At 62.7% G+C, this 11,401-nt stretch overlaps 2 protein-coding genes across 4 annotated transcripts; one reads left to right on the top strand and one right to left on the bottom strand.

The window, feature by feature from the left end:
* Nucleotides 1-3,663: 3,663 nt before the first annotated feature.
* Nucleotides 3,664-7,166, bottom strand: SIGMAR1 (sigma non-opioid intracellular receptor 1). Its single transcript, XM_074813261.1, has 4 exons — nucleotides 6,980-7,166; nucleotides 6,012-6,212; nucleotides 5,407-5,499; nucleotides 3,664-5,095 (listed from the first exon to the last, which is right to left on the bottom strand). Exons 1-4 carry the CDS (start codon nucleotides 7,137-7,139, stop codon nucleotides 4,869-4,871), a joined length of 681 nt encoding a protein of 226 aa, XP_074669362.1. The 5' UTR covers nucleotides 7,140-7,166; the 3' UTR covers nucleotides 3,664-4,868.
* Nucleotides 7,167-7,261: 95 nt separating this feature from the next.
* GALT (galactose-1-phosphate uridylyltransferase) lies at nucleotides 7,262-10,885 on the top strand. 3 transcript variants are annotated; one of them, XM_074813267.1, is made up of 12 exons: nucleotides 7,262-7,395; nucleotides 7,647-7,816; nucleotides 7,894-7,969; nucleotides 8,101-8,149; nucleotides 8,362-8,491; nucleotides 8,761-8,817; nucleotides 9,114-9,236; nucleotides 9,390-9,522; nucleotides 9,989-10,072; nucleotides 10,164-10,318; nucleotides 10,420-10,520; nucleotides 10,698-10,885. In XM_074813267.1, exons 1-11 carry the CDS (start codon nucleotides 7,338-7,340, stop codon nucleotides 10,483-10,485), a joined length of 1,101 nt encoding a protein of 366 aa, XP_074669368.1. In that variant the 5' UTR covers nucleotides 7,262-7,337; the 3' UTR covers nucleotides 10,486-10,520; nucleotides 10,698-10,885. The 3 variants fall into 3 exon arrangements, with proteins under 3 accessions (XP_074669368.1, XP_074669367.1, XP_074669366.1); XM_074813266.1 differs by having other exon boundaries at nucleotides 10,662-10,885; XM_074813265.1 differs by having other exon boundaries at nucleotides 10,420-10,885.
* Nucleotides 10,886-11,401: the final 516 nt, after the last annotated feature.

The raw sequence follows: 11,401 nt of genomic DNA, 5'->3' as shown, positions 1-11,401 counted from the left end.
CTCTGTCCTCTCTGATGCCGCTTACATGCTGGCAAGGCCAGGGGCAGCAGGCGCGAGCCAAGTCCTGCCTTTTCCTCAGAGTATCTTGCAGAAACAGCCACTGGCCACGGCTGTTGCAAGAGCTGGCTTCACTCTCGGGCTCCACAGACTGGGCTGAGCCTCTGTCCCCTTCACCACGTCCCTTTGTGGGGAAAAGCTGCCACTTCTGGCTTCTCCGGCTTCCCTGTGAGCATCTCTGGAGAAACTGCCCCTTGTCCTGCCACGGTGCTGGGTCACCCCCGCGGCTCCTCAAGCTCCCGGCAGCCCAGCAGCACCCAGCACTGTGCAGCAGCCTCCCCAGAGAAGCTCTCCTGGAAAAATGAGCCCCTTCCTTGGAAGAGCAGGGCAGCTCCCGACCCCGCAGGGCCCCCGAGCACTGTTTATCTTTGCGCAGGAGATAAAGCAGCTGTCGGCCATCCCATTTCAGGGCTGGACAGCTGTACCTCGCACCGGCCCATCCTGTCCCACCGCGGCAGGGGTAGGGACCTCCCGGCACTCGCCAGCCCCTCTGAGCGTCAGTTTGTTGGTGACCGGCCGATGTTCCTGCTGGATTGCCCCTGGGAAGATAGGACCTGGCCCCATTTCAGGGGATCCACAGGGCCAGCTGTCCCCTGGGACTTGTTTCACAGGACCCCATCGCACATGGCTCCAGCTTCCCCTCCTGGTGCCTCTGTATTGCACCCCGGGGTGCTGGCACCCTCTGGGCTGTGCTGTGCTCCATCCCCTGCACGCTGGGACTGAAGGCTGGGCTGGGTGAGGTGAGTCAGATGTGATGATGGTGATGGGACTTCTCCATGGCCCAGCAGGAACCGAAGTGTTTGGGGAAGCTCCTCTCCTCCAAGGCAGAGGGGTTTTGGTGCTGCGGTCAACATAGCACCCTAGGGTGGGGGATGTGGCTAGGCTGACTAGTGGTCTGCAGGGGGTGCAGCATGTCCCACCACCCTGGGCATGGCCACCAAGGAACCTGGCCCAGCTGGATCAGCATGACTCAGTTCCTCCCTAGAGCCTCCACAATGACAACAGCAGCTCTGGAGCTCTGCACATGTGTCACAAAGTGTGTCCATGCTCAGGCTCTCACCAGGACAGCAAGCAGGACCGTGTCCACCCTACCCTCCCGCTCAGCATCTTTGCACCACCAGGGGCTGGTCGTGCTCCTAGCTGGAGAGAAAGAGAAATCCTCCAGACAAACGGCTATCGACGGCTGCGGTGGAGGCAGCACAGATAGATACTAGAGGTATAGATGGGCACGGCAGACAGTGGAGCAGATTGAGAGATACTTGGAGCAGAGAGATACTGCAGGAGGAATCAGGAGATAGATCCTGTGGGCTGATCAATATCCACTGCATGCGGAGGGACAGCAAGATAGAGCGAGCTGCAGGAGGAAGGTGTTTGGTGGGCAGCAATGTGCATTTGTCCTGGCGATGGCTCCGGGGAGATGCCACTCACAGTCACTTCAGCTGGGGCTGGGATAGCCAGACCCACGGTACAGGTGCCTGTGGCTGAGTCTCCTTGCCCATCTCCAGCCACCCCACAAGGGTTTGGTGTCCTTTGATGTGCGCTGGGGTCCTACCTGTCCTCTGGGTACCAAAGGGTGCATATCTCTTGTGTATCCTGGTCATGTTCCAAAGGGTGCATATCTCCTGTGCGTCCTGGTCACATCCTCTGGCCCTGCAGGGATGTCCCTCCCAGCTGTGGGCATCTTGGAGGATGCTGGATGCCTGTGTCTGGGCAGCCAATAGGGAGAGGGGCAGCTTGAGTGTGAGCCCTGGCACTGGCACAGGGGCTGTGCTGGAGCTGGGTGACTGCTAATGAGTTCCCACCCCATACCTCAGTTTCTCCATGTGAGCCAAATGATGTCAAGCTGCAAGGAGCTGCATCAGTCCAGCATGGACTCTGGCATGGATGAGGAGGAGTGGGAAGGAAGGGGCAGAAGCAGCAAGAGCCTGCAGGACACGCTGTGTCCAGGATGCATCTCTCATCTGCTGGTCACTGGGGACACTTACCGGCTCTTTAACAGGCTGCAAACACGCAATCCCAAAGGGAAGGTTTGCTTTTTGGGACCCTTGAATGGCTGGCACTGTCCCTGCTCAGCACTGGGATGGGGACAACCCCTCCTGACACAGCAAAGCAGCCAGAGCTCCTGGGTCCCAGCCCAGCTCCATCCTGGTGGCACTTGCCCAAAGCACCCTGTGCTGCCTGGTTCCTCTGCTGGTCACATCCCAGCTTAGCTGGGGATGGTGAGGAAAGTACCCCCACAGCAGCCCTTCGTCCAGACAGGGCTGCTGGCCCCGCGGCCAGGTTGGGGGGGATCCCCCGCCCGTGATGGAGTTATTGACACGGGCTCTACGGAAAACACTGCTGAGATTGTTCACACTAATGTTATTTAGCAGCAATATTTCCGTAATAAAAGAAATCAATGGGCAAGAGAAAAGACCTGTCCAGAGCTTTGATTTTCTCATTTTAATGGCATACTTATTTACTCCCACCAGCGTCCCCATTGGATTTTCATTACGTGGCCTTCGCTGTAAGTGGAGCGGTATTGATACGAGCTGCTGAGTTAGCGCCTTCCCATGCGGGCCGGCATGGGATCGCTCGTGTTCCTCAACAGGGCCCTGCTAAACCGTGGGGAATGGGCACGGCATGGGGCCACGGTGGCCTTGCAGCCCATGGGAACACACACATAGCCTGCCCACGTGCATGTGTGCACACACAGGGTCTGCCCGTGGGCACACAGGTGTGTGCACACACCTACCTGGCTGTGCCGCCGATCTGCATGCTGTGGGCTGTGCACACACACACGTGTGCACACACTTGTTTCACCAGCACAGGCACGCACATGCACGCGACTCTTCTGACTACACATACGTGCATATGCAAATGTCCTACCATACATGCCCAAGCACTCACACGTGTGCAATTGCTCTGACCGTATGGACAGATGCCCAGTTGTTCTACCTATATACATCTGTGCACACGTATGCAACCCCCACCTGTTCTGCCTACACCCACCTGCAAACTGTTCTACCTATGTGCATGCACGCAACTACGCATGCCCAAATGTCCTGCCAAGACACACACACACACAAAACCATCCTCCTTGCAATTATACACTCACATGGATGTGACCGGTCTGTCAGCATGTGCACATGCACACACAGAGCCTGCATACCCTGTGTTCCCCTCCTGTGCCCTTCTCACACTGAGGGGTGCACCTCTGCGTGTCTGTGTAAACCCCTCAGAACCACCAACCTGCTATGTCTGGGTCCATCCACCCTCGGGGCCACACGCCCAGCACTGGCACTGTCCCCCAGAAGGATGGAGCCCCCCCTGGACTCTTGGGTCCCCCATGGAAGGCACCAGCCCAGGCTTCTGGTCCCCAGCGACTGCTGCAGAAAGAGTAACAGCACCATCACCCGCTGGTCCCCGGGAGCTGATTTGGGGCTGATCCTGCCCAACACCACATCCTCCAGCTCCCAGGACCCTGGGCAGGGTGATGCCAGCTTCCCCAGGGACACCCAGTTGCCAGCAGGACTCCTGCTGAGCCTGGAACCGGCCAGATCCAGCACCATTCCCCATGGCAGGGGCTTAGCACAGTCCAGAGACTCTCCTGGGGACCCAAGCGGGTGGGATGAACAATTTTATTACTGATACCTCTTCTCAGGTGGCAAATTAAGAAGTAGCCCGTGTGCGGGGCTGCCAGTCAGCAGGATGGGGACAGTCTGAGGAGCAGGAGCAGCGACATGCTACAGGCCTGGTGGCCAGGGACACACACATTAGTTTGGCAGCAACGTGGAGGTGAAAGCCCCCCACAAAGCAGCAAGCCCACACGGGTCCGGCCGCAGGGCTGCAAGCAGGGTCCGGAGCCGGGTTCAGTCGGCAGCACTCCCTCAGTGGCCGGGACCCCATGCTGGCAGCCAAGGGGGGTGGCTGTCCCCAGGGGGTCTCACAGCCAGGGGAAGCGTTTTGAGGGGCGAGATCTCATCCTGAGCTAGTACAGAGGTTTGGGCACCTGCAGACACTAGGTATGTGCATAGCCCAGAGGCCACGCAGAACGGGCTCTCTGTTAAGGCGACAGATGGTGGCTCTCCCCCCTGGGGGGGACTGCAGGGAAGGGACCCCTCTTCCAGCCCCGGCTGACCCCTGGGGCTGATGACACACAGGGGACCAGGAGGGACCTTCAGCACAGAGGCTGGGCATCCCCCCACTGATGGGGGGTTCCAGCGCAGATCCTGCCCTGAGCCAGCATGACACTGTGTGCTGCCAACCCACGTCAGCAGGGATGGAGCCACTGGAGATGCTGCCAGCTGGACACAGCGCCCTGCGCTGCCTGCAGCCCCGGCAGACTGCCAGGAAGATGGGGAACTTCTCGGCTGACCTTTACAATAGGTGCTCTGGCCCCGCTTACCCTGTGCACCCTGCCCCAAGGGCGGCATCCTCCTCCTGATGTCTCAGGAGCTGCAGAAATTTCATGGAGCCTGTGGACAGTCAGCTCCAGCCCCACTCCCGCTGCACACCGAGGGCACACAGGGGTGTTCGTACCCCACAAGGCCACTCCTGCCCTGAGGGATGGAAAAGCAGGACATGGCTCCAATCGAAAGGGGGGAGAGGCAGGTAAAGAGAACTGGCGGCCTGTATTGCTGTGACCACCACAGTCCCTCTGTCCGGGCACCCAGCTGGCCCATGAGGAAGGGTGGAGTAATCTGGGGGAGGCACAGGGGGGCTCCTGCTGCCTCTGCTAGAGCCTGGGGTTGGGGAGGAGGACGAGAGGGGAGAAAGGCTGGGAGGAGAGGAGCCAGCTGTGCACGGCAGGGTGCCCCGGCGAGCTGGGCTCAGCAGCCCAAGGTGCTGAAGAAGGCACTGGCTTCCAGGAGCAGGCCCTTGGCGTAGATGCGCAGGGTGTAGAAGAGGGTGACGAAGTCCTGAGTGCTGAAGAGTGTGTCAGCCAGGGCAAAGGCAAGCGTGGAGGGGATGAAGCCCCGGCCGTACTCCACCATCCAGGTGCCCGCGCTCCACTGCACCGACGTGGCCTCTCCCGCCTGGTGCACAATGGTGTCTCCTGCCAACACACACAACCAGCACAGCTTCCAGTGGCTGCCCCACACATCATGCCCAAAGAGGAGACATGTGGGATCAGGACCTGCAGGGCTGAGCACCCCAACCCCTCTCCAATCTTCCTCACTTTTCCCTTACAGGCACCAACTGAGATGCTGGGATGTGCCTCTGGGGACACAAACCACCTCATCGTGAGCTCCTGGCTTCTGCCAGCTGGAAGGAAGAGGCTCTGTGATAGTGGAGGACCAGCCCGCAGAACGGCTGTGCCCCAGGACATGGACATGGCCCACAGGGCGCCGTGGCTGCTGTGCTTACCCGGATAGTAGATCTCACTTCTGGTGGTCCCCTCCTTCCACTGCCGGAAGGTCCCCGAGATGACAGTGTCAGAGATATCCGCCCAGTACCGACCTGCAGGAGGACAGAGGGCTCTGGCTCAGCTCACCCCTGATGGGGACAGCTCGGAAGCCACAGGTCTGAACCATGGAGCAGCCCTCTGGAGGTAAGGATTCCAGCCCCAGGGTCTCGACACACCGAGAAGCACAGCTGAGTCCAGTACCCAGGCTGACCATATACCACCCGGGCTGCTTGGTGTTCTTAAGCCCCATCATTTCCAGCATGTTTGGCACTTGCTCCCTGCTGAAGCACCAGGAGACGTGATGCTTGCCACTGCCTGCCAGCTGGATGCAAAGAGTCCTGGCCATGCGGCATGGCGTGCACAGGGACCTGCAGGTGCTGCAGGACACCATGGGGGCTGGTCCCCATGAAAAGGGTGTTTTCCAGCATCAAGCACCCCATAAAAGAAGCGGAGCAGCAGTCTCCCTGTGCTGTGCACACATGGCCAGGGCAGCCAGACCTGAATTAAGTGGAGTGGAAAGAGCTCAGAGAAACCCCCTGCCAGCCAGTCCTGTCCTCCTGCTTACCTGAGTGGCCCCCAGTGTCAACAGCTGTCCCAAAAAGCAGCACATACTCGGTGAGTGAGGCATGCAGGAGGCACATGGAGCCCATCCACCCGCCTGCGTTCACGAACACCCACTGCAGGTCCTCGTCTGGCAGGATGTGGCCTGGGTGCTTCTTCCGTAGCTCCACAATGATCTTGGAGAAAGCCAGCTCATGGTCCAGCCCTGCAGCACCCAGGGTCACTGTGAGTCCCTGGCATGAAGCAAGCTCTGCTTGGCGCCCCCCCTCCCCGAATCCCCTCCAGAGCCACAGGGTCCCAGCGCATCCTCAGAGGGATCTGCTCAGGGAAGGTGTCTCCTCTCTTCAGCCCCCGTGGCCGCTGAGTGCCTCCCTGGGTGGTGATGATATGCAGCACCGATTGCTCCAGTCCTACAGCCCACCGCAGGTGCTGGGCAATACGGGGGACCCAAGCAAGGTGACTGTGACTCTGCCCTGGTGACGGGCAGCCCCTCTGCTGCAACTGTACACCCTGTGCCCTACGGGGCCAGCCGTCCCCTCCAGCCTTAGTTGGGGGGGGTCGGTTCTGACCCTGACCTACCTGGGACTTGCTCCCCCGACCCGCCCCAGCACCGAGACAGCCGCCGGGTTCGGCCCCAACCGGGCGATGCTGCTGCCTCAGTCCCATCCCTCCTTCAGTCCCATTCCCCCACCCCACCTCCCCCGTGCTCCCCGTCCCAGTTGCCCGGTACTGATCCCTTCCCGATACCGGTCCCGCTGCCCCACTCCCAGTCCCCCGGCCCCTCCCTGATCCCAATTCCATTCCCCCCGTCACCCCGGCCCCCCTGTACCGGAACCTCCTCGACCCCGCGTACCCCGCTCAGGGGTCCCTTCCCTAGCCCAGGCCGCTGCGCTCCTCCCCGGTTCCTCTTCCCGCTTCCCCGTTTCCCCCCCGCCGTGACCGGTGGGCCCCGTCCCCACGGGCGGCGCGTACCCGCGTGGTGCCGGGCGAGCTGGGCGATCTCGGCGGGGGTGAACTCGTACCGTTTGGAGGCCAGCCAGCCCCGCAGCCCCTGCAGCACCAGCGCCAGCGCTCCCAGCGCCAGCCCGGCCCGCAGCGCCCGCCGCCCCGCCGCCGCCGCCGCCGCCGCCATGCCACCCGCCGCTCCGCCCCGCCCCGCCGCTACCGGGACGGGGAGCGGGACCGGGACCGCCCCCGCCGCGGCCACGCCATGCCCGGCGGCGGGCGGCCCTGCGCCGGCGCGGTGGGGCGGAGCGGAGCGGCGGAGGCGGCGGGAAGGGGCCGGTCCCGCTGTTGCTGCCGCCGCCGAGGCTTCCGGGAGTGCCGCGGCATGGAGCCGCCGCCGTCGGGGGAGGAAGAGGAGGGCGTCGGCCGTTTCCGCGACAGCGGTACGGCCCGGGCTGTCTCCCTCCGGACCCCTGGCTGAGCCCAGCCCAGCCCCGGGAAGCGGGGGCTGCGGGGACGCCCCCTGCCCGGGGTGGGGGTGGCAGCGGGGAATCCCCCCCCTTGCCCCGGGCTGAGACAGGGAGGAAGGGATGAAGCTGAGAGGGGCATAAAGTGGGGTGTGTGGGGGTATGGTGGGTGGGAGCTGCACCCCGCCTTCCTCCCTCCCTGACACCCCGCTCCTTTCTCCCCGCAGAGCACCAGCACGTTCGTTACAACCCGCTGCGGGATGACTGGGTGCTGGTGTCGGCCCACCGGGTGAAGCGCCCCTGGCAGGGGCAGTTGGAGAAGCCGCCCCCCGAGGATGTGCCCCGCTGGGACCCCAACAACCCCCTCTGCCCCGGGGCTACCCGGGTCAACGGCGAGGTATCACCAAGGACCCAGGCGTCGGGGGTCCCCCCACCGCACCATCCCCCCGCTGATCCCATCTCTCACCCTGGCAGGTGAACCCCCAGTACGAGGGCACCTTTGTCTTCCCAAATGACTTTCCTGCGCTGCAGCCTGATGCTCCCGAGCCTGGTAACTTACAGGGGAGAGCAGGCCTCTGGGGACCCCCAGGCTCAGGTCCTGGGGGGGGCTGCAGGTTGGCCTGGAGAGGCACGGGTGTTGTCCTAGCACCCTCTCCCTCCCCACTGTCTGTCCTTCCCCAGGTGACAGTGATCACCCCTTGTTTCGAGCTGCAGCAGCCCGGGGTGTGTGGTAAGTACCTCCACGTCTCCAGGGGATCCAGGCTGCGATGTCGGCCAGGATGAAGCTGGACTGAGCCTGCTTCCCTCTTTGCTGTGCCTGTTCTGTGCACCACCTGCTCTATTTTGGTGGTCTCATCGCTGTCCCGTTCCACTGTGACGGGCAGGGCTGTGGGGATCCCTGGAGACACCCCGCAGTCCCAGCCACGTGTATCTTCTCTGCAGCAAGGTGATGTGCTTCCACCCCTGGTCGGACCTGACGCTGCCCCTCATGTCCCTGGCAGAGATTCGGGCTGTCATTGATGCGTGGGCAAAGCTGGCGGCCGAGCTGGGTGCCTCCTACCCCTGGGTGCAGGTCAGGGGCTGGTGGGGGCTGCCCTTCTCTCCCTGCCCTGGGGGGCTCGGGTGGAGGCAGGGGCCCAGGGCTGGGTGCTCTGGAGTTGGGACCATCCCAGGTGCATGTGAGTCCCCATGTCCCTACCTTATTCACCTCCTGAGCCTTTCCAGGCGGGTGTCAGGCTCCTCTCTCCTGTGGGATGCTTTCCTGGTGTGCTGGGGACACCACAGTGGTCACAGCAGGGTCCCTCGGGCTGGGCCCTGCTGGCTGCACCTCTTCCTCTGCAGATCTTCGAGAACAAGGGAGCGATGATGGGCTGCTCCAACCCGCACCCCCACTGCCAGGTGAGGCTGTCCCACCTGTGACCTGGCTTAATCGTGAGTCCCTGTGGGCGACCCTGCAACAAACCCAGGGGGAAGATGTGAACGGGAATCCCCCCGCCCTGGTCCCGGAGCTTTTTGCAGTGAGGATACCCCCATGTCCTGTCACCTCCCCTCCTGGGGACTGTCCCTTGCGGCTGCCACATGTCGGGCTCTCCACCTGGTGGCAGCACGGGCCTGCGGATGGGCAGCGTGTCTGGGGCACCCCGGCAAATACGGGGTACAGCTAACCCAGCCCTGTGCCCCGATGTCCCTCCCAGGTGTGGGCTAGCAGCTTCCTGCCAAACGAGGCGCGCCTGGAGGACCGGACCCAGCGGCAGCACCTGAGGGAGCATGGCGTACCCATGCTGCTGGAGTATGCCGAGCAGGAGGCTCGCCGAAAGGTGAGGACATGGCTGTTGTCCATATCCCCTCCCTGGGAGCCAGATATGTGCCGGGGTGGGGCCCCCAGCCCCAAAGAGCAGGTCCCCCCCGGGAATGCCCATCTCCGGGGTGCTGGGACTGCGTGTGTCCCCATCGAGCGCCGTGTCCTGCAGGAGCGGCTGGTGGTGGAGAACGCAGACTGGCTGGTCGTGGTGCCGTACTGGGCCACCTGGCCCTACCAGACCCTGCTGCTGCCCCGGCGCCACGTCTGCCGCCTCCAGGACCTCCACGAGGGCGAGAGGGACAGTGAGTGACTCTGCACTTTGTTAGCCCCCATTCCACATCCTCTGGGCTTGGCCTTTGTTAGGAGGCAGCTCTGTGACAGCCTTGCTGGTGCTGGAGGGTCCGTGTCCCCTTGAGGTGCGGGGCTGCCAGGCTTGGCTTAGGGGGGAACTGACACCCCTGTTTTGCCCTGGGTGTCCAGGCGCAGGCAGTACTGATGGGGGGACTAGTGTCCTTTCAGAGGTGATGAAGCACATGGTACTGGCTGATGAGGAATGGGGGCTCCTCCTGCTACATTGCTCAGGCTGTCTGCATGGGTGGGGAGAGGGATGCCAAGGGCATCCCTCCTGCCTGTTGCTGATGTCTAGCTGGGGTGCTGAGGGCGCACCCCCCCAGCCTGACGTGCTGCCTGTCCTTGGAGGGGGCTGGCCAGCTCGGGGTGCCACTCCCTGGCCAGCTCGGTGTGTGACTCCCTGGCACTCCCGTGCAGGCCTGGCCTCCGTCATGCAGAGGCTGCTCATCAAGTACGACAACCTCTTTGAAGTCTCCTTCCCCTACTCCATGGGCTGGCATGGTGAGTGGTGTGGCTGGGGAACCCCCGCAACCCTCATATCCATGTCTCCGTTCCCTCCCCGGGGCTCATGCGGTGGCTGAACCCCTGGCAGGAGCCCCCACGGGCCCCTACCTGGAGGAGGACTGTGGGCACTGGCAGCTCCATGCCCACTATTACCCACCGCTGCTCCGCTCTGCCACCGTCCGCAAATTCATGGTGGGCTACGAGATGTTGGCGCAGGCGCAGCGGGACCTTACCCCGGAGCAGGTGAGTGCAGCTCAGTTGGGGATTGCAGGGAGCCAGGGTGTCCTGTACCAGGACCATCCCCAGGACTGGCCACTGGCTGCCCCTCGTGCTATGCCCCGCAGGCAGCTGAGCGCCTGAGGAGCCTCCCCGAGGTGCACTACAAGCAGAGGACGAAGGAGATGTCATGATGGGGAGCAGCAGAGTCAGCCCTTAACTATGATCGGTGAGGCCAGGGAGAGGAGTCAGCTGAGGGTGACAACAGCTGAGGCCTGGGAACTCATGTCACTTGTGAGCCCTCTGATCTCCCAGCTTCTGAGCCTTGTCATGGCTTGGCCTGGTTTGGGGACTGGTTTTGCCTCTTCAGGTACCTCAGTCCTAATCCTGTGGCATCCTCGTGCAGGCGGTGCTGTTCCTTCTGTCTCCTTCCCCATCCCAGGCTGTGTCTTCCGCCTCTGCAGCGCGCTCCTGTGACCACTAAAAAGGGCTTACCCTCCTGACCAGTCCAGTCTTACTAGTGGGACTGGGAGTGTTGCTTGCCCTGTGGAGGGACACAGCTCCCGCTGGCCAATAAAACCTGGAAGCAAAGTGCCTCTGCCTGTGCCCTCGTGGCTCTCGACCCTAGGTGGAATGTTTGGGGACTCTCATGGGGACCCCCAGCTGCTTGGAGGGGGTAAAACTGGGGGCTGCAGGGGATGTGCCGGCAACCCCATGGTGGCTTGCTGCTCTCCCTCTCTCTGCGTTGCCTCCTCTTCCTCCCTGGGGGGAGCTCTGAGCCTGTCTCAGCATTGCAAGCTCAGTGAGGAGTGGGAAACAGGGAGGAACTGTTGCTGCCCAAGGCTTAGGCAGCCACTGGGAGAGAGCTGAGGCCTGGCAAGCTCACTGCATGGAGGCTGATAGCCAGAGTCCTCAGCCCTGGAGCTGCTCCTCTTCCTTCTCTCTGCCTGAGGCTGCTGGGCTGCAGCCCTCATCCTGCCTGCTGCAAGTACTGGGGCTGCTGGGATGCAGCAAGGGCCTGTTTCATCGCTAGCCCTGGGGGCTGCCAGGAGGTCCAGCTCTGCTCATGGTGCTGCTGCCCCCTTTCCCCTTCCCTGTGCCCACCCGTGG

This window comes from Strix aluco, chromosome Z (assembly GCF_031877795.1).
Source record: "Strix aluco isolate bStrAlu1 chromosome Z, bStrAlu1.hap1, whole genome shotgun sequence".
Lineage (NCBI taxonomy): Eukaryota > Metazoa > Chordata > Aves > Strigiformes > Strigidae > Strix > Strix aluco.
The sequence above is the reverse complement of the archived record's forward strand: the minus strand, read 5'-3'. Positions and strand labels throughout refer to the sequence as shown.